The sequence below is a fragment of the Passer montanus genome, unplaced genomic scaffold (genome assembly GCF_014805655.1).
Source record: "Passer montanus isolate IOZ18808 unplaced genomic scaffold, ASM1480565v1 scaffold36, whole genome shotgun sequence".
Lineage (NCBI taxonomy): Eukaryota > Metazoa > Chordata > Aves > Passeriformes > Passeridae > Passer > Passer montanus.
This window is the reverse complement of record NW_024368374.1, coordinates 8,349,315-8,370,497: the sequence shown is the minus strand read 5'-3', so window position 1 is coordinate 8,370,497 and position 21,183 is coordinate 8,349,315. Positions and strand designations below refer to the sequence as shown.

At 43.2% G+C, this 21,183-nt stretch overlaps 1 protein-coding gene and 1 long non-coding RNA gene across 7 annotated transcripts in view; one reads left to right on the top strand and one right to left on the bottom strand.

The window, feature by feature from the left end:
* ATP7B (ATPase copper transporting beta) overlaps nucleotides 1-8,604 on the top strand; it is a 43,735-nt gene extending 35,131 nt beyond the window's left edge. For 4 of the 5 annotated variants that reach the window (XM_039716724.1, XM_039716725.1, XM_039716726.1 and 1 more), the window contains 5 exons: nucleotides 1,042-1,184; nucleotides 3,139-3,342; nucleotides 3,453-3,570; nucleotides 4,334-4,436; nucleotides 6,589-8,601. In XM_039716724.1, the coding sequence (XP_039572658.1) occupies nucleotides 1,042-1,184; nucleotides 3,139-3,342; nucleotides 3,453-3,570; nucleotides 4,334-4,436; nucleotides 6,589-6,853 (833 nt within the window). In that variant the 3' untranslated portion in view covers nucleotides 6,854-8,601. Of the gene's footprint in view, nucleotides 1-1,041; nucleotides 1,185-3,138; nucleotides 3,343-3,452; nucleotides 3,571-4,333; nucleotides 4,437-6,588 lie in introns of all 5 variants that reach the window. The other variant, XR_005628331.1, reaches the window with a different exon arrangement.
* An 89-nt stretch (nucleotides 8,605-8,693) lies between these two features.
* Nucleotides 8,694-21,183, bottom strand: part of LOC120505818 — a 54,527-nt gene continuing 42,037 nt past the window's right edge. Inside the window, exons 2-5 of one of the 2 annotated variants that reach the window (XR_005628333.1) lie at nucleotides 13,735-14,582; nucleotides 12,437-13,183; nucleotides 11,620-11,900; nucleotides 8,694-8,993 (exon numbers count right to left, since the gene is read on the bottom strand). This is a non-coding gene — a long non-coding RNA (uncharacterized LOC120505818). Of the gene's footprint in view, nucleotides 11,901-12,436; nucleotides 13,184-13,734; nucleotides 14,583-21,183 lie in introns of both variants that reach the window. The other variant, XR_005628332.1, reaches the window with a different exon arrangement.

Genomic DNA, 21,183 nt, shown 5'->3' with positions numbered 1-21,183 from the left:
TATTGCAGAATGGATGGAAACAATCTGAAGCAGTTGATCACTGGCTTAGTGTCAAAAAACTACTAATCTTTTAGTGCAGAACTGCTTATGAACTGTGAGGTATCAAGGTGTTCTTAAAAGAAGCTTTTAACACACAGCAGTGTTTATAAGGTTTTGTTGTGTAGGTCTTAATTTAAGAATTAATTTCTGAATCCCCTGTTGTCTAGGATCGTTGTTCAAACAAGCAGTGACAATATGGTGCCATGTCCAATCCTTACATCATTGAAGGATCATGGACCAACCTATCACATCATTGGTTTCAAAACATGCATAAATAAACATGCATGAATAAACATAGTGATTCATTAGATCAGTCAAGTATAATAGCTTAGACTGAGTTTTGCCAGTGGGGTTCTGTTCTGTACCATGCAGAAAGAGATCCCAGACAATATCTTGATGTGAGAAATCAATGCAATGGTGATAGATTGCCAGCACACCTGTGATCTTGAAATGAGGAAAATGAATCATTTACTGAACAAATATTCTTGGTGCTCCTAGAGAGCAATTTTGAAAGGCATTTGCTTGTGAAGGGAGTATGGATGCACCTTTGAGCCAATGTACTGGAAGGCAGATGCAAGACTTCTCAATTAGAAAATAATTCATTCTAGTAGAGATCCAACCCTGAAAGACTAGGGGACAGAAAACCAGACTCTGTATGCTTCCTCTTGGATGAGTGGCTTTAACATCTGACCTGGACACAAATACCAGCACCTTCTCTGACCCACTATTATATTTGTCCATACCATAAAACATAGAAGTCAGGCTTGTTTAAAAGCTATTCTTCTCCTCGTCTTCCTGATCCCTAAATATAAAAGGTGTTTATTGTTTGATCTGAAACAGGCAGATGATAAAAAGAAGACACCATTAGTGAGAGAGCTGCAGACACGAGTGTCAGTATTGCTCAGAATGTGTTATTTCACAAGCTGCCACAGTGGGATGGAGGGGGAGCTCTGTTCTCCTTGCCTCCCACAGCTGTGACAGCGGATGTCTCTGTTGGTGCAGGTGTGTTGTGTGGAATGATCGCAATAGCAGACACTGTCAAGCAGGAGGCAGCCCTTGCTGTGCACACACTGCAGAGCATGGGAATAGACGTGGTGCTCATAACAGGGGACAACAGGAAAACTGCAAAAGCCATTGCTACTCAGGTATCTGCTTCTCTGTGGTTCAAAAAGCTACATGATGAGGTTTTACAACTCCTGTTTGCCCCAGTGAATAATTTGAAGCAGAAGCTTCAGTTTCCCCGAAACTGCAGTTTGCATTGCTACTCAGGTATCTGCTTCTCTGTGGTTCAAAAAGCTACATGATGAGGTTCTACAACTCCTGTTTGCCCCAGTGAATTTGAAGCAGATGCTTCAGTTTCCCCGAAACTGCAGTTTGCCTGGATATATTAAATGAAGACAAAGTTTTGTTGAACTGGACTGAAAATCAAGTGAAGTCCTGTGGCATAGTAGAGGCTAGTGGTTAAGATCCAACTGTACACATGCAGTCACTACTTCTCCAGAGTAATGGAGTTTCTTGCAGTAATTGGTTGCTGAACTGAAGCCTCCTGTTTCCCTTCACTGAAAGGCAGACCTGTTTTGTTAGTGAGGAAGGAAAGTTCATTGAAGATCCAGTCCTGGTCACAGTTAGGCAATCCACAGTGTGGATTTTTCATTATCCTAAAGGCTAACATAACAATATGAATTTTCGCTAAGAAGCATAGCAGTCTAAAGGAGGTTGGGTTTATATGAGATTTTCCCCATTGCAAACTATAAATGAAAAGTCAGATTCTCACTCTACCTCTCTATGTTTCCACCCTCTCAATCTTTCTTTCCCTCTTTCCCTTTGCATTGGTCTACTTCTAATCTTACCATGTGCCACTTTGCTTTCCTCAGGTATCTCACCACACAGCTGACTCAGCCAGCACTGTGGTGTGCACACTCTTCTGTGCTCTGAGGTCTGTTTTGTTTCTCTGTGTGATGCTTTAATACTCCTTCTCTTGGCTTTCACACTTTCACTTTTGTGTTCGGTTATGATAAAGTGCCTTCCCACCCAATTTACTTTGTCAAGGGCAAAAAGCCTTTCAGAAACAAGTTTGAGTTTATGGTTCCAGGAACACTGATGAATTTTTAAAATAAGCTTAGTTTGTGTCAACCTACATTTTCATTAAAATTTTGGAATGCACTTTCCAATGGAAAGAAATGGTGAGCAGTTTTAAAAACATTATAGAATGTTACTTTTTAAAAGGTTAAAAAAGAGCTTCTGTCTTATGTGGTGAAAAGCTGCTTCTGCCTGGTGAAGCAGCCAAACAAAGGGCATTATCCCAAAACAATCGAATACAGTCATCTGTTTTTCAACTACAACACTAGAGCCATTGTTAGCAACTCCACATAAGTTATGATGTGGATGGGTAGAATAATTTAGCCAGCCATCTGCTTTATTTTATAATCTCCCTGAGACCTGCACATACTTGTTGTCTCAGTGTTTCCCCTGCTGTAACTGCTTGACCTTACATGGTTTGTGTGTTGCATTATCTGCTTGAAGGCTCTGCAGAGGGATCTGCATAGCCTGGATTGATGGACCAAGGCCAGTTGTGTGAAGTTCAAAAAGGTGAAGTGCCAGGTCCTGCATTTGAGTTACAGCAACCCCGACAGCACTGCAGGCTGGGGGCAGAAAAGCTGCTCAGCAGGAAGGGATCTGGGGATGCTGCTTGACATGATGCAGAGTATGCCCAGGTGGCCAAGAAGGCCAATGGCATCCTGGCCTGGATCAGCAAAAGAGTGGTCAGCAGGACCAGGGGAAGTGGTGGAGTCACCACCCCTGAGGTATTTCAATGACAAATCTTTATTGCTGGGGCAGTGGAGCTCCCAAAGCCTTGCAGGGCATGAAGTGAAGGGCAGAGTATGGTTTGCCAGCATCTCTGCAGTAGGAGGGTGCTGTTATCAATCCTGTTCTTCTGCCAAAGGTGTGTTGCTCTGCAGTTTTCTGTGTACCTTGCAGATGTTGACTTCACCAGAATCAGCTTGGCTGATATTCCTGTTTGCCCTTCACCTAGAACAGCAAATGTCTCTTCCTTCCAGCATGAAGCATCATCAACAGGGTGTCTTTTTTTGTATGTAGGTTGGGATCAAAAAAGTCTTTGCGGAGGTTCTTCCATCTCACAAGGTTGCAAAGGTCCAGGAGCTCCAAAATGGAAAGAAGAAAGTTGCAATGGTTGGTGATGGAGTCAATGATTCCCCTGCACTAGCCAAGGCCGATGTTGGAATTGCAATTGGAACAGGCACCGATGTTGCCATTGAAGCTGCAGATGTTGTTCTTATCCGAGTGAGCACTACAGTTTTGGCCTGTCCTCTTTTATCACTCACACTCCTCACTTTCATTTAGTTTTCTGAAGACTGCATGTGGCAAACTTTCAGTGCTCTTCTGTCTTGCAGAATGATTTGCTGGATGTAGTTGCCAGTATCCACTTATCCAAGAGAACAGTTCGAAGAATACGAATAAATCTGATTCTTGCCTTAATTTATAATCTGCTTGGAATACCCATAGCAGCAGGTATGTGACTGCAAGAGCTCAGCTTGTCAAAGGCAGCAGCACAGTTGATCTCTGTGGTGCCTCTTATAGGATTGATTATCTGCTCAAGGAACCAAAGACAGATTCTTAGATTATTTAAAACTTGGTAGAAGGAGGGTGAAATCAATACATTCTTTTTTTGTTGTTGTTGTTGTTGTTTTTCTCTTTGTTTGCCTCTTAGGAATAAATACTTGTTGATGAAATGAAAACTATGCTCTTACTTCATATAGCACTACTTGGGGATTAGTTCCTGTATATTCAAACCCAATTCTAATCAGATGTACCATCCTACTTTTGGGTGTTCCCTTTTTTATTTTCTCTCCTACTGCTTGTATTCTTTATGCCTCTGTCAGACATTTTCTCACGCTCTAAAGTCCTACTTAAAACTTACTTCAGGTATTCCTTGTTTTGTTTATGAGTAACTTCTCCCTCCTTTTCCTGTGCTACTGCCATATCTTTCTGTTGCCTTTGCTGTGTTTCGTATGTGCAGAATATCTGGAAGGGACAAATAGTCTTGCCCTGTGGCTGCAGTCTTGTACCTGTACTGGTGCAAAGGTCATCCCTTGCAATGGCAGGGACATGTTCAGTAATGAGTGGGTAAATACATGTATTGATCTAGCTGTGTTTCTGGAGGTCTCAGCAGGTTCTGTTGTAGAAGTGCTGATCTGTTGCATGCTATGCAGGGGTGGAAATGCCTGTGCTGGGATGGGCAGCTCTGGCTCATGTCCATGTGTTTTTTTCCTAGGTGTGTTCATGCCTGTTGGTCTCGTGCTTCAGCCTTGGATGGGATCAGCTGCAATGGCAGCTTCTTCTGTGTCTGTCCTGCTGTCTTCACTGCAGCTGAAGTGGCAAGTTATCTTGTGTTTATCAGCTGGGGAACTGGGGCACTACTGAGGCTGGGACTACATCTAAAAGTACCTGAAAGTCCATTAGCTTGGAATTGCTCTGTCTAGTCCTTGGCTCCAAAAGAGACAGGTGTCACTATTATGAACTTACCTGGACTAAGACAGTATGCAGTATGCTTTAACTAGCAGCTGAAAATGTGACTGGATGTCACCTGGGCCCATGTGGTGGAGCTCTAGTTCAATACCAAGAAAAGTAATGGTCAGGAGGTTTTGCTGTGAATATCAAGGGAACAACTAGTTTGAAAGATAATTCTCCATAATGTAGCAATTTATTTTTTTGAAAGAAAAAAAAAAAAAAGGTACCTGTTTGGTTTATATTTTTGTGTATTTAAATTAGTCAGAGAGAAACAGAGAAGCAGTGTATTTATTATTTTGCACCTTGCTGCAGATGGTCTTTATTCTTTTGGAAGTAAACCAGTTTCTGATCTACAACAAGATTTTTCAAGTTCTAGTAATTTTAATGCTACATTTTTTGAGCATACCAAGTAAAGTAATGGTCAGGAGGTTTTGCTGTGAATATCAAGGGAACAACTTGTTTGAAAGATAATTCTCCATAATGTAACAATAGATTTTAAAAAAAAAAATTGTACCTGTTTGGTTTTAATTTTTGTCTATTTAAATTAGCCAGAGAGAAAGAGGGAAGCAGTGTCTTTATTCTTTTGCACCTTGCTGCAGATAAGGCATCTGTCTTTATTCTTTTGGAAGCAAACCAGTTTCTGAGCTACAACAAGATTTTTCAAGTTCTATTCCTTTTAATGCTACAATTTTTGGGTACCCTTTTTGGCAGTTACAGTAGACCTGTTCTTAACAGCATAGAAAGCAAAAGCCTTTCAAGAATAAGACTTTTTATGGTGTCTGAAATTGGTCCAAACCTTCACATATTTTTACTGTAGCTGGGGTCTTCTGTACGTTACAGTATAGTACAGTACAGTATAGTATAAAGTAATTTTCCAAATATGGAAAATCTGTTACTACATCATGTTTCTAATCCTGCAAATGCTCAATGAGATCACAATATAAATACATATACATGTCTGTTTGCAGAGTCAGCCCTACCACCACAGGATTTTCATCCTAAAAGGTTTCAGTGTATAGTTATCCAAAGGATGAGAAATTTCTATAACAGGATTCCTTAATTCTCCATTTCTTTTGACCTTGTGCCAATTTCACTAAGTGTCACACACCATTTTAGCTAGATATTGAGAACCCCCTAAAAATATTTGGCTTCAGACTTCTGGAAGCTGTATTACAGTATACATTTTAGGATAATAATTTTTCTTGAAGCTTCAGATGAGGTGAATAGAACTTAGATTCCAAAGAACACAATGGTGCATATATATGTGAAGAAGACCACGCATACCTGCCATTGCTGGGATTTGACTTAGTATGCATTGAATCAGAAAGTGATTTTTGTGTCATTGAGTCCATTTACCTGCAATTGTCTTCTATGAACCTTCTAATAATTCAGCAAACAAATAATTTTTATTAAAGAACTTTATTTTGAGAATCCCTCTCTTTTATTACTGAAATGTTTTAATGCCATGTGACAAGTACTCTTAGCTATTTTACACTGTGCCTGAAGCGCATGGAATCATAGAATCATCTGGGTTGGAAAAGACCTTTAAGATCATTAAGTCCAGCCTTTAACCTGGCACCACCAAGCCCACCACTAAACCATGTCCCTAAATGCAACAGAAGAGTGCTCAATCAGTGGTATGTGGCCTTGAATGACTGAAAGCTCAGACCAGAAACATCTTGAGGAGTATTCTGCATTTCCCCATCATCCTCCCTTATACTTCTGTGCTTGCCTTGGCTTGAGAGAATTGTCAGGCTCAAAACTCAAGTAGTAATAAAAATTATTCTGTAACTGATTTTTGAGACCCTTACACTCTTGGCACACACATTTTAAATTAATTGTTTGTGAACTATTAGATAGGAAATGTAATTTAAACATATGTAATTAATCTATAAAGTTGTTTTTTCTATATAAACACTTTCAAGACATTTAGGTTATCAGAAGTTTCTGATTTGTTCTAGTGCCAGATGCTTCTACACATTGACCTCTTGTTAATATCTTTTCTCTTTCTCTTCTTAGTTACAAGAAGCCAGACACAGAGAGTTACGAAGCACAAGCTCAAGGCCGCATGAAGCCACTCACCCCTTCTCAAATCAGTGTTCACATTGGAATGGACGACAGGAGGAGGGACTCTTCCAAACCATCTCCTTGGGATCAGACAAGCCAAGTGTCCCTCTCTTCCCTGGCTTCAGACAGGCTGCCGAGACGCAATGGCTTCATCCAGGAGGAAGGGGGCAAGTGGTCATTGCTGATAAACGGAGCAGATGAAGAGCAGGACATCTGAAGCTCTGGACTCTTAGCACAGGGGGAAATGTTCCTCCTCCCCAGTCAGGGGAGGGACTGACTTATTTCATCAACAGCTTCAGTGTTGTAAGTGAAGTATTCCTTCAGCTCGTAAGACAAGTGCACCTCAGCTCAGTGCTGGGTTGTATGGAGTGTGGATTTTTTTCAGGTCACCAGTTATTTCTAGTTATGGAAATAATCTGTGCCACTATAATGAACTGGCTTGTTTGCACACAGCATTTAGTGAAATAATGTAAAATTGTAATTTTCAGAGTCTAAAAGAGTCTCTCTGTGACTCTTTGCTAGGAACCAAATGTCATATTTTCACTCTTTCAAACTTTATTACTTCAAGACCACATGAAGCAGGAGTATTTCCAGAGCTGCCAAATATTAATTAATTGTGTCTAAATGACATTAGCAATGGCATAAGGAACTCTGTGGTCAGAAGTTGAATTTTTACAAAGAATCCTAACTAGTCATGTCACTGTGAGAACACTTTGTATTTAGGATTCATGGCATCTCCTGGGACCAAAAATGCTTTGTTTCTTTACCTGCTTCAACTCTCTGAAAGGTCTTTTTCAAAGATTTTCACCTGCTTTGAGGTATTGCATCCTTTTGATGCACATTTCTACTGCTCTCTTTGATCTTCTCTTTTGCTCCACATGAGCTCCTTTCCCCTTTTTCCTGCACAAGAGATCTTCTATGAGTTATCATTATGTTTACAGATATTCCTGTTTGGGACAAACTCCTTTAAGTCACCAGGAACCTTTCCATTCCAATTGAAATCCATAAAGGCAGAACAGTTCCTGGTCCCAGTTATCCAAGATACCTTGCTGGATCCCAGGGACCTCCTTAGAGTTGGGCAGTTGTCTGTATCTTTCCTCTGAGAGTGTGAAGAATTTATGCCAGTGTGAGCAAAGGTTGTGTTTACCTTGGTATGACTCAGCAGAACCAGCACTGGTGTGACTCCAGTGTAGCTGAACAGAATGAGATTATTGCATAACTTAACCCCAGCTTGCTGCTTGCTTAAAATGCAGCTAAAAGTTTATATTATAAAGGTGGGAAAATGGCCTTAAAGTGGGCTTCTATTTGCCATCATAGGAATACATGACAGGATCTGAACTAAGAAAATTTGTAAGTTAAATTTGTATTTATTTTTTGCATTGGTTTTAGTTCCCCTCTTTACTTCAATGAGAAATCAAAGTACTGGACAACCATTCTTTTGCTTTAACATCTTTACCAAAGCTTGGAGTAACTTCATCCCTGTGGATGTCAGATTCACCCCTTAACACTTTTTAGAGTCAGGACAGTAGGAATCAACAGCTTTGGTGCACTGGATCCAGCTCCAGAGCGCTGTGTTCTCCAGCTGTGGGACTCTGATGTAAGCAGTGTTTTATAGTCAAATTTAGAAACTGAAAGAGGAAATACTTTGCTAAACAACATGGAATAACTACTTATTTTCAGTGACTGAAATATAGGGCTGTTTGTAACACAGGTTCAAATCCTGCTTCTCCTAATGTAAAAATGAAAAACAAGTTAGAGAAGAAAAGAATTGTTCTTAAAACATTGGATAGGTCTTCCTATTTCCACAGCACTGTCATAAATATAATTACAAATCAGTTGTAAAACTCTATATAAGTAGAGATTACTTTCACAGCACACACACTTTTCAAACATGCCATAGGTGTATGTCCATGTGGGAAAGAAGGTCTGAAGTTTTACTATTTTGTATTTTCTAATCAGTCCTTACAGTAAAAATATGCTTTGTTTTAAAAAAAAAATCAAACAAATGACTGTGTGTCTTTTTCTTTTTTTTTATTGAGGGGTTCAGGATAAAAAGAGCATAAACAGAGATATTTTGATTCAGGGTACATATGGACAAGGTTTTGTGACTGCTTTGTGATCTCTTTCGGGCAGGATATATAGGAGGGAAAAAGAGACATTGTTGTTTCATGTTGAGACAGGTGAGGTTGCAAACATGTTAAAGGGTAGAAATAGGATTCCAAATCATCTTGGGGAATTGGACAGAACCAGGAAACTTTGCAAACAGAACAGAGAGGAATTAAAGGTCAACGTAGCTGAAAAAGGTCAGGTAGTTGTCTGGCATTCATTTTGTGACCCATTCTAACAACACAGTGATCCTGCAAAATGAAGAGAAACATAGAGAGGTATAAAGACTGTATCACCCATATGACAAAATACCTCATTCTGTTCTGCTCTGGAGAGGCATCAGCTGAAACAGCAGGTCTAGTTTTATATGTCATGCTTGTTAGGAAAAACCAGTTCAGAGAAGAGCAATGAGATTTAATAGAAATCTAGAAAACGTGAGAATGTAAGTATAAGAGATGAGAAATAGAAGAAGATTGGTGGAGTTTGAGTAATTTTTCTTACAGAACAGCATAAGGAAATACAAGTCTCAAGACACAAAGGGAACAATTTATTCCTTTCATCTTTTCAGTGTCTTTTATGTTCATGGTGAATAGAACAAGAAAATAATAGGTTTCTTTAAGCAAAGAATATTTAGATTAGTCACTAGGGAGGAACCATGTTACAGAAAAGATTGTGGAGCACTGGAAGAGGTTTCAGATGGGGGCTCTTCAGATGCACATGGCAGTGAGGCACATACTTGGTGATAATGTGTTAGTCAGAGGTGAATCCTCCCGTGGGCAGGCAGCTGCCCTACACCAGCTCCTGACCTTCTCCCCAGATGGGCTGTCTCTTATTTCTGTGAAAGTAATATGAACTAAAAAATTATTGGAGAGGACTGACCACACTATCCTGCTCTTAAGAAGTGCTGAAGAACCTGACTTATTTCATACTTGAAATGAACTGGAAAAGTTTTGCTCATTATATTTGCATAATGTCTTAGGCTTTAAATGGCTGTGAAACTTGCATAAATCATGGAAGCATAGAATGGTTTGGGTTGAAAGGGTCCTTAGAATTCATCCTGTCCAACTCCCCTGCCATGGGCAGGGACACCTCCCACTAGACTGGGTTACTCAGAGCTCCATCCAACCTGTCTTTGGACACTGCCAGGGATCCACAACTTCTCCTAGCAACCTGTGCCAGTGCCTCACCACCCTCACAGTAAAGAATTTCTTCCTAATATTTAATGTAAACCTACCCTCTGTCAGTTTAAAGCCATTCCCCCTTGTCTAATCACTACATGCCCCTGTCAAAAGTCCCTCTCCGGCTCTCTCATAGCCCCCTTCAGGCCCTGGAAGGTGCTCTAAGTTCTCCTTGGAGCCTTCTTGTCTCCAGGCTGAACAGCCCCGACTCTCTCAGCCTGCCTTCATGGCAGAGGTTCTCCAGCCCTCTGAACAGCTTTGTGGCCTCCTCTGTAGTTGTTGCAGCAGGTCCATGTCCCACTTATGTTGGACATAAGATGCAGCACTCCAGGGGGGTCTCAGAGTGGGCCAGAGAGGCAGAATTCCCTTCCCCCTGCTGGCCACACTGTGTTGGATGCAGCCCAGGATATGGTTGGCTTTCTGGGCTGCAAGCACACATTGCTGGGTCATGTTAAACTTCTCATCAACCAACACCCCCAAGGCAAAAATGTCTATGAGAAAGTTAGAATAGTTCTACACAGTCAAGAAAAAGAAATATGGGTGATAGTCCTAACACTCGTGATCATGTGCTCTTGTTAAACTTGAGCTCCTGATGCACATCCAGTCTCGCTGGGGGTTTGCATTTCATTGCATTTCTGTATGCAGTGTAATTATGAACTGTCCTTGTCTCCATGGGGCCACCTGCCTGCAGCCCCCAGCAGAGTGAGGGACTGGCCTGGGACTGCTGCTTGTGCTGGCTCTGCAGCAAATTAGCTGGAGGAAGGTGCCTGAGAGGATGGACTCGCGGACTCCGTAAGCTCAGTGCCTGAGGTGCTCAGCAGTGTGCCAGACTTGTCCTCTTTCCTAGGACTGAGTATTTTGATGGATTAGACAGTATGGAGCAACTTTTCAAATCCCAGTTTTGATCTTAGGTGTCTGCATTGTGCATGTTCTCCCAGCACGACTCAGTTGCTGCTACCTGATGGTAAGTGTTGATATATCTGATGATTTACAGGGGACATCCAGTTATTTTGCTCTGGGAAAAATTTGTGAGTCTTTGGTTGTAACTTTAAAATTATTTTTAAATGAACACAGAAGACATCAAATGAATCAGATCTTTGACTTCCATGTTATTTTTAGTGCAATAGCTGAGGAATACTGTTGCCTGCTAAGTTTTTAAACTGTTTTTCTTCTCTTGTTATAGTTTACCATACAATTTTTGGTGCCCTAAGTTCACAGGAAAGAAATTATTCCATTTAATTTCCTCCTCCTTTCCCCTTTTTTTTCAAGTGAATAAGCTGTCTGATTTCTATCCGAGCTGATTACAACCTTTCTCTGACTAAGTATTCGTTCAACAATTATATTTTCTCTAAATGCACTTGTGTGTGAAGAAAAAGGATGAGTAGGTGGTGAAATTATACAATGATGTGCAGGGATGTGAAATCAGATAACACTGAAATGCTGGATTTAATTTCCTCTACTAAGATGCCAACAGCAAGCCTGTTGGTTTTCAGTGGGAAATTGTTTGAGAGTCACAACAAAAGAAGTGGTGAAGTGCAAAACATCCTGTTCACATGTGAGTCTCAGACAGACATAAGCACAGGAGGAGACAGATTAACTCCTCTCCCTGTCTCCAGTTAAAAGCACCAAGGCTTTGCAGGCAAGTACAGCCCGCCCACAGGCTCTCCGTGCAATGATCTCATTTTCATGGCTGATTTACCTTCATGCTTAAAATGATGATTTCTGAAGGCTCTTCTGGTGCTGCAGGTGAAGGTGAAGGGACGTGTCAGGGGGAGGTGTGTGTTTTTTCCCCCTGGACATTCAGCCACCCCGGTGGAGATGTGACCCTGGGGAGGTTTGTGCTGAGCAGTCCTGTGCTCCGGGGCAGCTTTGGGTCCGGGGGCTGTGCCACTCAGCAGCCAGCACCTCACCTCGGGGGGACCAGGAGATGTCACTGCAGGTCCAGTCCAAGCCACAGAAACCCCTCAATCTGCAAAGCATCTGAAGATTACCAGCAAGGGGAAAAATGTAAAGGGGTTATTTAATTCATGTCTAAAATTTTGGTCTGACAATATTACATAGCCCAGGCATAGATTTTTGCCTTGAACTCTGAATTGGTACTTTGTTTCATTTGATGCTGAAGTAAATCTTGAGTTGCCCAGATGTGTCTGCGGAAATTGCTTTCTTTTTCCTTTGACAAGCTGAGATTCAAGGAGAAAAGCTGCACTGCAGGAAGCCAAAGCAAGGTGCCTGCATCCTTGGGACAAACCTGCACCTTGTGGTGTGACTTTAAACTCCCCAGGGAGCTGGAGGTGCAAGACTGCTTGGTTGGTGGGGTTCTGTTTTATGTAGACCTTCTGGGAAGTCACAGCAGCCCTTGGCTTTCCTGCAGGGCACCCCATCAGGCTCTGCAGCATCAACCAGTGTGGGCTGAGCCACGTGTAACCCAGGAGCAGGATGCCAGCAGGTTGCACTCTGATGGTGTCACATCCACCACACCCAGCTCACTCAGGCAGCACTGACAAAATTTTACTCACCAAGGCAGATCAGCCCAGCTCTGAAGCCTGTCTGTGTGTTCCAGCCATGCAGGGAAGGGCGGGCAGTGCCAGTCTCTGAGAGACTCTCCAGCATCCTCCCAGAAAGGGGCCTTGCTTCCAAGGGTTAATTTTATTCTGAGATACCTCTGCATTGCAGTTGTAAATCTGAGAGGCTGGGAGCAACCTGCTGAACGGGAAAGGGCTCATTAAATACATACTGTCAATGATTATAAGAGAGTGCAGAGACAATATAATTACAGTAATTATGTCAGAATCTTGCTGCAGAGTTGCCATTTGTGTTGGGAATTTTATCCTTGCTACGGCAGAAGGATTTAAAAACCTCATACACCTGCCAATATACTGGTTCCACAACTAACTTATGCAGAAGCTATTGTTTGATCATTCTCTTTACAGACCATGGAGCTTTTTAAGTGTATCATCATCTTAGGGATAAACAAGAGGTAGGCAAGGCTTTTGGATAGTGTGCTGCTGTCTTCATGTCTGTGGGGGAGGCAAACATGGGCTGTGAAGAGGACCTGGCCAACACTACTCTGGCCAAGGCCATGTTACAAAGAGAAATTTTAAACCAGCAGCTCATAAGAAGCTGCTGGAAGTGTAATTTGGGTGGAAGATTCCTGTACTCACCTGCCTCTCCTGGTGTAGGTACTTACAGGTGGGAAAGGTGGGCTGAGAAAGTCAGTGTGTGCAAGGTAAGGTGTAAGCCCTTCTCTGGACACGCTCCAGCACCTCAGTGTCCTTGTTGTGAGAGGCCCAGAACAGGATGTGGGATTTGAGGTGCACCCTCACCAGTGCCAAGTACAGGGGCACAATCCCTGCCCTGGTCCTGCTGGCCACATTGCTGATCCAGGCCAGGATGCCATTGGCCTTCTTGGCCACCTGGGCACAGCTGGCTCATGTTCAGCTGCTGTTGACCAGCACCCCCAGGTCATTTTCTGCTGGGCATCTCTCCAGACATTCTTCCCCAAGCCTGTAGCACTTCAAGGGGTTGTTGTGACCCAAGTGCAGGGTTGAGAGAAATTAGGACATAAAGGTTGCTTCTATAGGGAGGGGTCACCTGGATTTTCAGGCCACCAGGGCACTTCACTGGAGTAATAGTTTTACTCAGTCATTCAGAGGGGTGCCAAGGTCTGACCAGCACCCACCACAGCCTACAGATGTGGACAGGAGCACCCCAAAACCTGCAAGTCCAAGGTGGGTTTCATGTGGCACCTCTGCACTGAAAGAGATCAGGACTCCTTTCTCCAAGGAAACCATTGATCAATTATTAATGGTTACACCAACAACTTTACAATCTTAATAGAAGGGGGGAAATGGAATTTGGCAGAAAGTTCTCCCTTCTGAACACACTAAGCTGTAGGAAAAGGTCCTCTTGCTTAAACAACAAGCAGGCTGGAAAAATATAAGCAGAAAAAATAGGTATGCTCTCAAGATGTCTTTAAAGTAACAAGAAAAGCAACTTTGCTTGGAAAGTTTCGTTCCAGGATCTTAGGCCAGGGAGGGCAGGGTATGATGAGAAAACAAGGCTGAGCCCAAAGCAGCCTCACTATTTTCCTCCTTCAAAAAGTGTTGAATTCTGTGGAAAACACACCACTGATTTGATAACACTGTCATTGCTGTTAATGTTGTTAAATAACTCCCTGTGCAGTTATTAACTGTAAGCCCTATATAAGCCCTAAGATAGAGTTGCTTTACAGCAATAAACATCAAGCCACTTCTACAAGGAAAACTTTGATTGCAACTTACATAAAGCTGAGCTAAGGCACAGGTGAAGTGACCTGCGTGGTGTCTGACCCCAGCAAAACAAGAGTGTTTTGCATTTCAGCTCTCTCTTCATCCCTATCTTGTTTTGTTCTCCTGATTGCCTGAGTTTTTTTGTAAAAAAAATGCAAAATCCACCCATAAAATAAAAATTAAATATCAGAGAACTAACTTCTAGCTTCATAATAACAAGTGAACAAAAACATAACTTGCCAGCAGACAGGTTATTGGTCTCTGATTCAGACATGTGTGACTGTTTTCCCAACATCTTCACCATCCCCATTCTCATCAGCTCTTCCGTCATTTTCAGCACCTTGTATGAATAAGTCAGAAAAGAAACCTGTTGGAAACCCCTGGAACAAGAGACCTGAAGAGTAATGAAAGGAGCAGATTTAGGGTTCTGCCAAGGTGAGTGTACTTGTGCATCACGTTTACCCATCTGCACTGATGACAGCACTTCCTCTGCCTGCTCTCCTTCTGCTTGCTTCTTTATCAATCAAATTACACATTTAGGAGTGGCAGTGGGTGTGATGAGGATCACAGCACCCACACCAGCATTAACACTCTCCTGTTTAATTTACTGTGCTGCACACACACACATCCGCTGCTGTGAACAGCCACAGTGTTTTTGCAATGCATGCACTGACTTCAGCATAGAAGAACTTTTAATACACAAGAACCAAAACCACCAGAGACAGAAATTACTTTTAAAATTTTCCTTCATCTGGTGAGTTGTTCAGACAGATGATGAGGCACAGAGGAAGCCACTAGACTCCAAAACTTTTGTCTACCACTCACCCTTCCCCACTAGCTCTTGTGATCAAGCAGTTCTCCCAGCCTAAGTTTATTGCTGCTCTTGCAGGGGGTTGTAGTGTCAAACCCATTAGACCCTTTCATTTGTTTATCCTGTGACCAGTCATGACAGCACAACTTACAGCCCTGCATGCCCCTCTGTACTTACATCTCTTTTTCTACCTGGCCTTAAAAGATATAAGGCAGTCCCTCTTGCACAGGTTTCTTTCCATTTTGCTTTTCTTCCCACCTTATTTTCCATACTGAACAAGGTATTTCAGGCATTTTTCAAAAACCCCATTTTTCATTCACTTCATTAACATTTTCAAATTGTGTTTTGGACTTTCCCACTGTATAGAACTTTCTAATCTTAGTATTAAAATACTAGTGCAGGATTTAAGTGATACTGTTTTCAGAATAAATGGAAAATTCAAGCATGGAAAGTCACTGCAAAGGGCAGTATCTGTCTGGTTTTGTGAATAAAATGATACAGCTCTTAAACTGCTGGTAAAGATCTTTCATTGCTTCAGGAATGGCCCAGCTCCCATTTCCCTCTGGCTTCATTAGCATTTGGCTGAATCCTAGTTGCTTTTGAAAATAATTAATTGTAGAAAAGTTATCTTTTTTTGTGTTATTCAGCCCCAACTGTATTTACCACAAGAGCAATGACCAGGGAGCTGGGAAATGGCTTTCCCACTCAGAAAGACTGGTTTGACTACAGGAAGAGCCAGGAATCAGAATTTCCCATGGCCTCAGAAAGCTGAGGAATGCATTTCAGCCACAAAAGCCCATCCTGTCTTTCTGCCCACATGAGATATGCCGTTCCCACCATTGCTGGTCCAGTGCCAAGGATCACGTGGCCCCATGTTGGGAATATGAATTTCCTGTCACCGTATGGCAATGCACTGCTTGTCCCTGCCTCCAGAAGCTGAGAATTGGAAAGAGGTCACCTTTTCTCCAGGTCACATCATTGTGAAGAAAGTTTTGATGTGAAAGAGCAAAGTGCTAAGAGCACACAGTGGTGGGAGCAATTAGGTTCACAGAGCCACAGAGTCGTTGAGGTTGAGAGGGATCTCTGGATGTCATCTGGGTCAACCTCCTGTACTCAAGCAGGGCCACCTAGACCCAACTGCCCAGGACCATTTCCAGACAGCTTTTGAAAACCGGCAACCTATCTCAGTGCTTGGTGACCCTCGCAGTGGCAGCTTCCTGATGTTCAGGGGAAAATTTCTGTATTTCAGTTTGTGCCCATAGCCTCCGGTCCTCACACTGGGCAGCAGTGGAAAGAGCCTGGCTGTGTCCTCTTTGCACCCTCCCTTCAGGTATTTATACACATTGATGAGATCCTTCTTCTCTTCTCTTCTCTTCTCTTCTCTTCTCTTCTCTTCTCTTCTCTTCTCTTCTCTTCTCTTCTCTCATGACACTTCCCATGCTGCATCCAAGAAAGCAGAGGAAGATCTCCCTATCTCAGCTCACTATTGCCCATAAAAACCTCTTCATGCTGAATTTCTCTGGCCAGGACAGACCTTACACGCAATGCCGTCACACCCTGAGCAGAACGAGTATGAGTCCAAACAAAACCATCATCTCTTAAAACCTCCTCTCCTCTCTCCTCTCTCTTTCACAGCTCTCTGAGCATTTCCTCCTAGGAGAGGTGCACCACAACCTTCATCATCTTCATGGCCCTTTGTTGGAGTCTCTCTTGTACTGGAGAGTCCAGGGCTGGACTCAGCACTCCAGGAGTGGCCTCACCAGAGCTGAGCAGAGAGGAAGGATCACCTCCCTCAATTTCTTGGCACTAATGCAGCCCAGGACACCACTCACTTTCTTTGCCTTAAATGCACATTGCTGGATTATGATCAACTTGGTGTCCACCAGGATCCCCAGGTGCTTTTCTGCCAAGCTTCTTCCCAGATGGATAGCCCTCAGCAAGGACTGGAGATTGTTCTTCTCCAAGCGTGGGACTTTACACTCCTTGTTGAACTTTATGGCCTCCCTTCCAGCCCATTTCCCAGCCTGTTGTGCTCTCTCTGGATGCCAGCACAGCCCTCTGGTGTATCAGCCACGTCTGCCTGTTTGTCATCACCAAACTTGCTGTGGTGCACCCTGCCCCATCACCCAGGTAAACCCATTGCAGAGTCAGTTCAGTGACACAGACTTGGGGGTCTCAGCCTTTCCAGCACACTCAGAGGACTTTCTTCTAGCAGAGACACTGCTTCCTGAAATCTTGGTGATCCTGGAGCTTAGCTATGGTTCTCCAGATATTTTGTAAAACTCAATAATAATAAAAAAGGACAATGCTGCTTAATTAGAGAGATCCCTTTCTCCAGCTCCCTGCAGGCTCTAGCTGATGTTTAAAAGCAACAAGAGTGTTATTTTTTCTCTCACTGCTGTTTTCTTCTGGCTGTTTCTGGAGAATGAGAGGACAGCCATACCATGGATGATCTCTACCACTGGTTGCAGTTGCAGTGCTGGACATTCAGAGGCCATGGCTACAGCACAGCAGAGGTGCTCAGTGAGTTAAACTGGCTGGGTAGATTTTCATTACCAACAGTAATTGATAAACGAGGAGGACAGAATTACTGATGGAATCTAACACAAGAAATACTGGCATCAAACATGTTATTTAGAATGTATAATAAACCAATGATGAGAATTTACGCTCTCTCTGGATGCCAGCACAGCCCTCTGGTGTATCAGCCACTTCTGCCTGTTTGTCATCACCAAACTTGCTGTGGTGCACCCTGCCCCATCACCCAGGTAAACCCATTGCAGAGTCAGTTCAGTGACACAGACTTGGGGGTCTCAGCCTTTCCAGCACACTCAGAGGACTTTCTTCTAGCAGAGACACTGCTTCCTGAAATCTTGGTGATCCTGGAGCTTAGCTATGGTTCTCCAGATATTTTGTAAAACTCAATAATAATAAAAAAGGACAATGCTGCTTAATTAGAGAGATCCCTTTCTCCAGCTCCCTGCAGGCTCTAGCTGATGTTTAAAAGCAACAAGAGTGTTATTTTTTCTCTCACTGCTGTTTTCTTCTGGCTGTTTCTGGAGAATGAGAGGACAGCCATACCATGGATGATCTCTACCACTGGTTGCAGTTGCAGTGCTGGACATTCAGAGGCCATGACTACAGCACAGCAGAGGTGCTCAGTGAGTTAAACTGGCTGGGTAGATTTTCATTGCCAACAGTAATTGATAAACAAGGAGGACAGAATTACTGATGGCATCTAACACAAGAAATACTGGCATCAAACAGGTTATTTAGAATATATAATAAACCAAATGATGAGAATTTATTGATGTCAGTGTCTGTTTCTTCCATGTGAACCCATAAATTTGGTTTGGCATTGCTGAGAGTGGGAATGCTTTTGCTGAGGCAGTAATAAATCCTAGGCTCCTACAAGACTCTAATAAAAGCTTGTCTAGCAGTGCAGCAGTGAGAAACTGGGACTGCTGCACATCCAGGCTGCCCAGGAAGGCCCTGGGGCAGCCACCAGCCGGCTGCTGCCAAGAGTTTCTTGTATTTCTTGTGTTTGCTGTCCTTGTGCAGCTGTGCTTCATGCCAGCCCCAGGACTGGTGTGGAAGGGTCAGAAGACCCTTTGGAGCAGGCACACAGCAGTGCACAGCAGAGTGTGAGGCTGCATGGATGCTCCCTTCTTCACCTGCTTTGCCCTGGCTTTTTCTTTTTGTGGATATACCTTGGAGCTGGTTGTGGTGTTGGTGTCTCTTGCAGAAAACATCCTTTAGCATGGGAGGATTTTCACAGAAATGTGACCTAAAAATCAGGCAGGATCTCTTTGATGGATTTGATGGTACTAAAATATTTCTAGTCCCTTGGAAATGGCTCGCTGACTGGCACTCAGCACAAAACCCTGCAGAAGACCTTGGTTAAAAGGGAATTAAGGTTACCTCTGGTTTAAACGTTTAAACATTACGTTTAGGGCCACGTACTCCAAACCTCTGAAGACTTGGAAAGGTTTAAAAACATTTAAAACTAAACTTCTGGAAACTAGGGAATTCTGACCACTTAAAATAGGGAATACTTTTCATGAGAATGCAGCTGGCTTCTTTTGATGCCTCCTGAATTTTGCAGTAGTGGAGACTAGAAGCTTCATCTGTGCCCTGCAGGACTTTGCAGACCTTCTTAATTTGTGTCTCCGCTCACCTCTTTTTCAGGCTGAGCTCTACAAGACTTGTCCCACATTTTCTGTTCCCTGGCTGCTTGGATTGACCACTCCTGCTCTGCCCACCTGTGACTCCCCCTTTGCCCTGGCTGGGGCTTTCCCTCACTTTGTATCCTAGCAATGGGTGAGGTGAAAGGAGCCAAGTGCTGCCCTCCAACTCTCTCCTGTGGCTCCTTGGCCCCAGTTCCCTGTGGGGCTCAGTTATGGCCTTCCAGACTCTTGTGGAAAAATGAAATTATTTCTTGAAGAGCTCAGCACTGATCTCACAGGAACTGTGAACCCTCTAAAATCTAGTTTTCACAGATTTTCTTTTATAATGAAATTAAGGAAACTGGGTGCAATTATCATTGTCCTAAGAACAGTATGCCTTCAGGGAGCCCAAGGGAGAAAACCAGCCCCATCCTAAGTACCTGTGAGAGAAATCATCCTGCAATCCTGAGCAGCATGTCCCTGCTAAGGGGCATGGTAAATGGGCAGAGACATGAAAAATATTTCTAGCTACCATCACAAAGTCTTTAATATGAAAAGTAAAAGGAAATGTCTGTGCAGCCTCAGAATTGCTCTGGACCTGAAATAAAAACAGTCACTTGCCCTTTATTTTCCACACTGGTCATTATCTCCAGGTAGCTCAGGAAAACGTCTTCATTCCTGCTGGAAAATGTGTGAAAAAAATCATCAAGGCACTTTGAAATGACTACAAACGCCTACCAGGGTCTAAAAATACACAGCACTGACAGTGTGTGCAGCAGCAGTTATTGTCTCTGTGCTTGAGGCTGCAAACTGATAATTCCACATGCCAGCATTAAACTGAGGAGTCCAGCATCTGTACCCAAAATACAAATCATTTTAGCAATGAAACTTTACATGTGTTTGCTTTTCAGTGTGAAACTGGCACATGATAAGGAGGGTTGTGCTGGCCATAGCTGTCGCCCACTTGGGTTTTCTCAGCCATATCCTCTCCTTCCATCCAGCCCCCCTGCCTTCCTTATTTTGGTGTATTTTCCCTATTCCTCAAGGTGTCTAGCTGTAGGTTATACCATAATCTGCTGCTTGCCTCCAGGTAGGCTGCCATGAACCAGAAAGTCCCAAGGGAAGGGGGAAAGGCTTGGAGCTGAGCAGGGCTGGGCTGCTCCAACACAGGACTCAATGCGAGGGTTGAGATCTTGAAATGATGATTAAGTCACATGGAGGATAGCCCAGAAGGAGGACAGTAAATTCCTTGCATGTTCTGTAGGGCCAGTTAGGTGTGGGGACCTGAGACAGAGCACCACAAGCTGCTCCTTGCCAGCCCCAAGCACCCCCCAGCCAAGGATTTACGTGAACTCCGTGGTCCTCTCCACAGCTGGAGGTGCAGGAGACAAGTGTCTTTATGTATTCAGGATGAAGAAAGCCATGTTCTGGAAAGCAGGGCTCTCTAGAGGACTCTCCAGGAAGGCCATGGACCATAACTCCAAAGAGTGCTGGAGTCAGCTGTCACCCTTGGACTGACAAAATAAAACTTCAGGTCTTGAAAAACAGATTCAGTCTTGTGAAAAAATTGTATTTTGAGTCAGTGGTAGTAAGTGGGCTGTTTAAATGGAAAAAAAGGATATACCATAACTAATGGTGTAAACACAAGCCTAAGGAGATGGAACATACTCACCTGTGATTTATTGCAAGCTCACAATTGATAAATATCTACAACAAGTAAAAGGCATCACATTTTTACCTGTCCCAGAGATGTGCATGCCAGGAGCCCGAAGAGACAGTGGTGTGGATTGGAATCTCCAGTTGTTACCACACTTTTAGAAAGCTACTGTCTGTGAGGGTTCTAAGTGCTGTTGGCAGGCTGGTGCCATGGAAGGAGTGGAGATCTGCCACAAAATAATTTTTCAGCCTTAATCTCTCAACCCCTCTTTGTGTTCTGTTCCTTAAAATGGCAACAGAGTCCTCTGCACAGCTCTCCAGGGAACAATGGGGTACATGCACTGATATGTGGCACCCTGTGA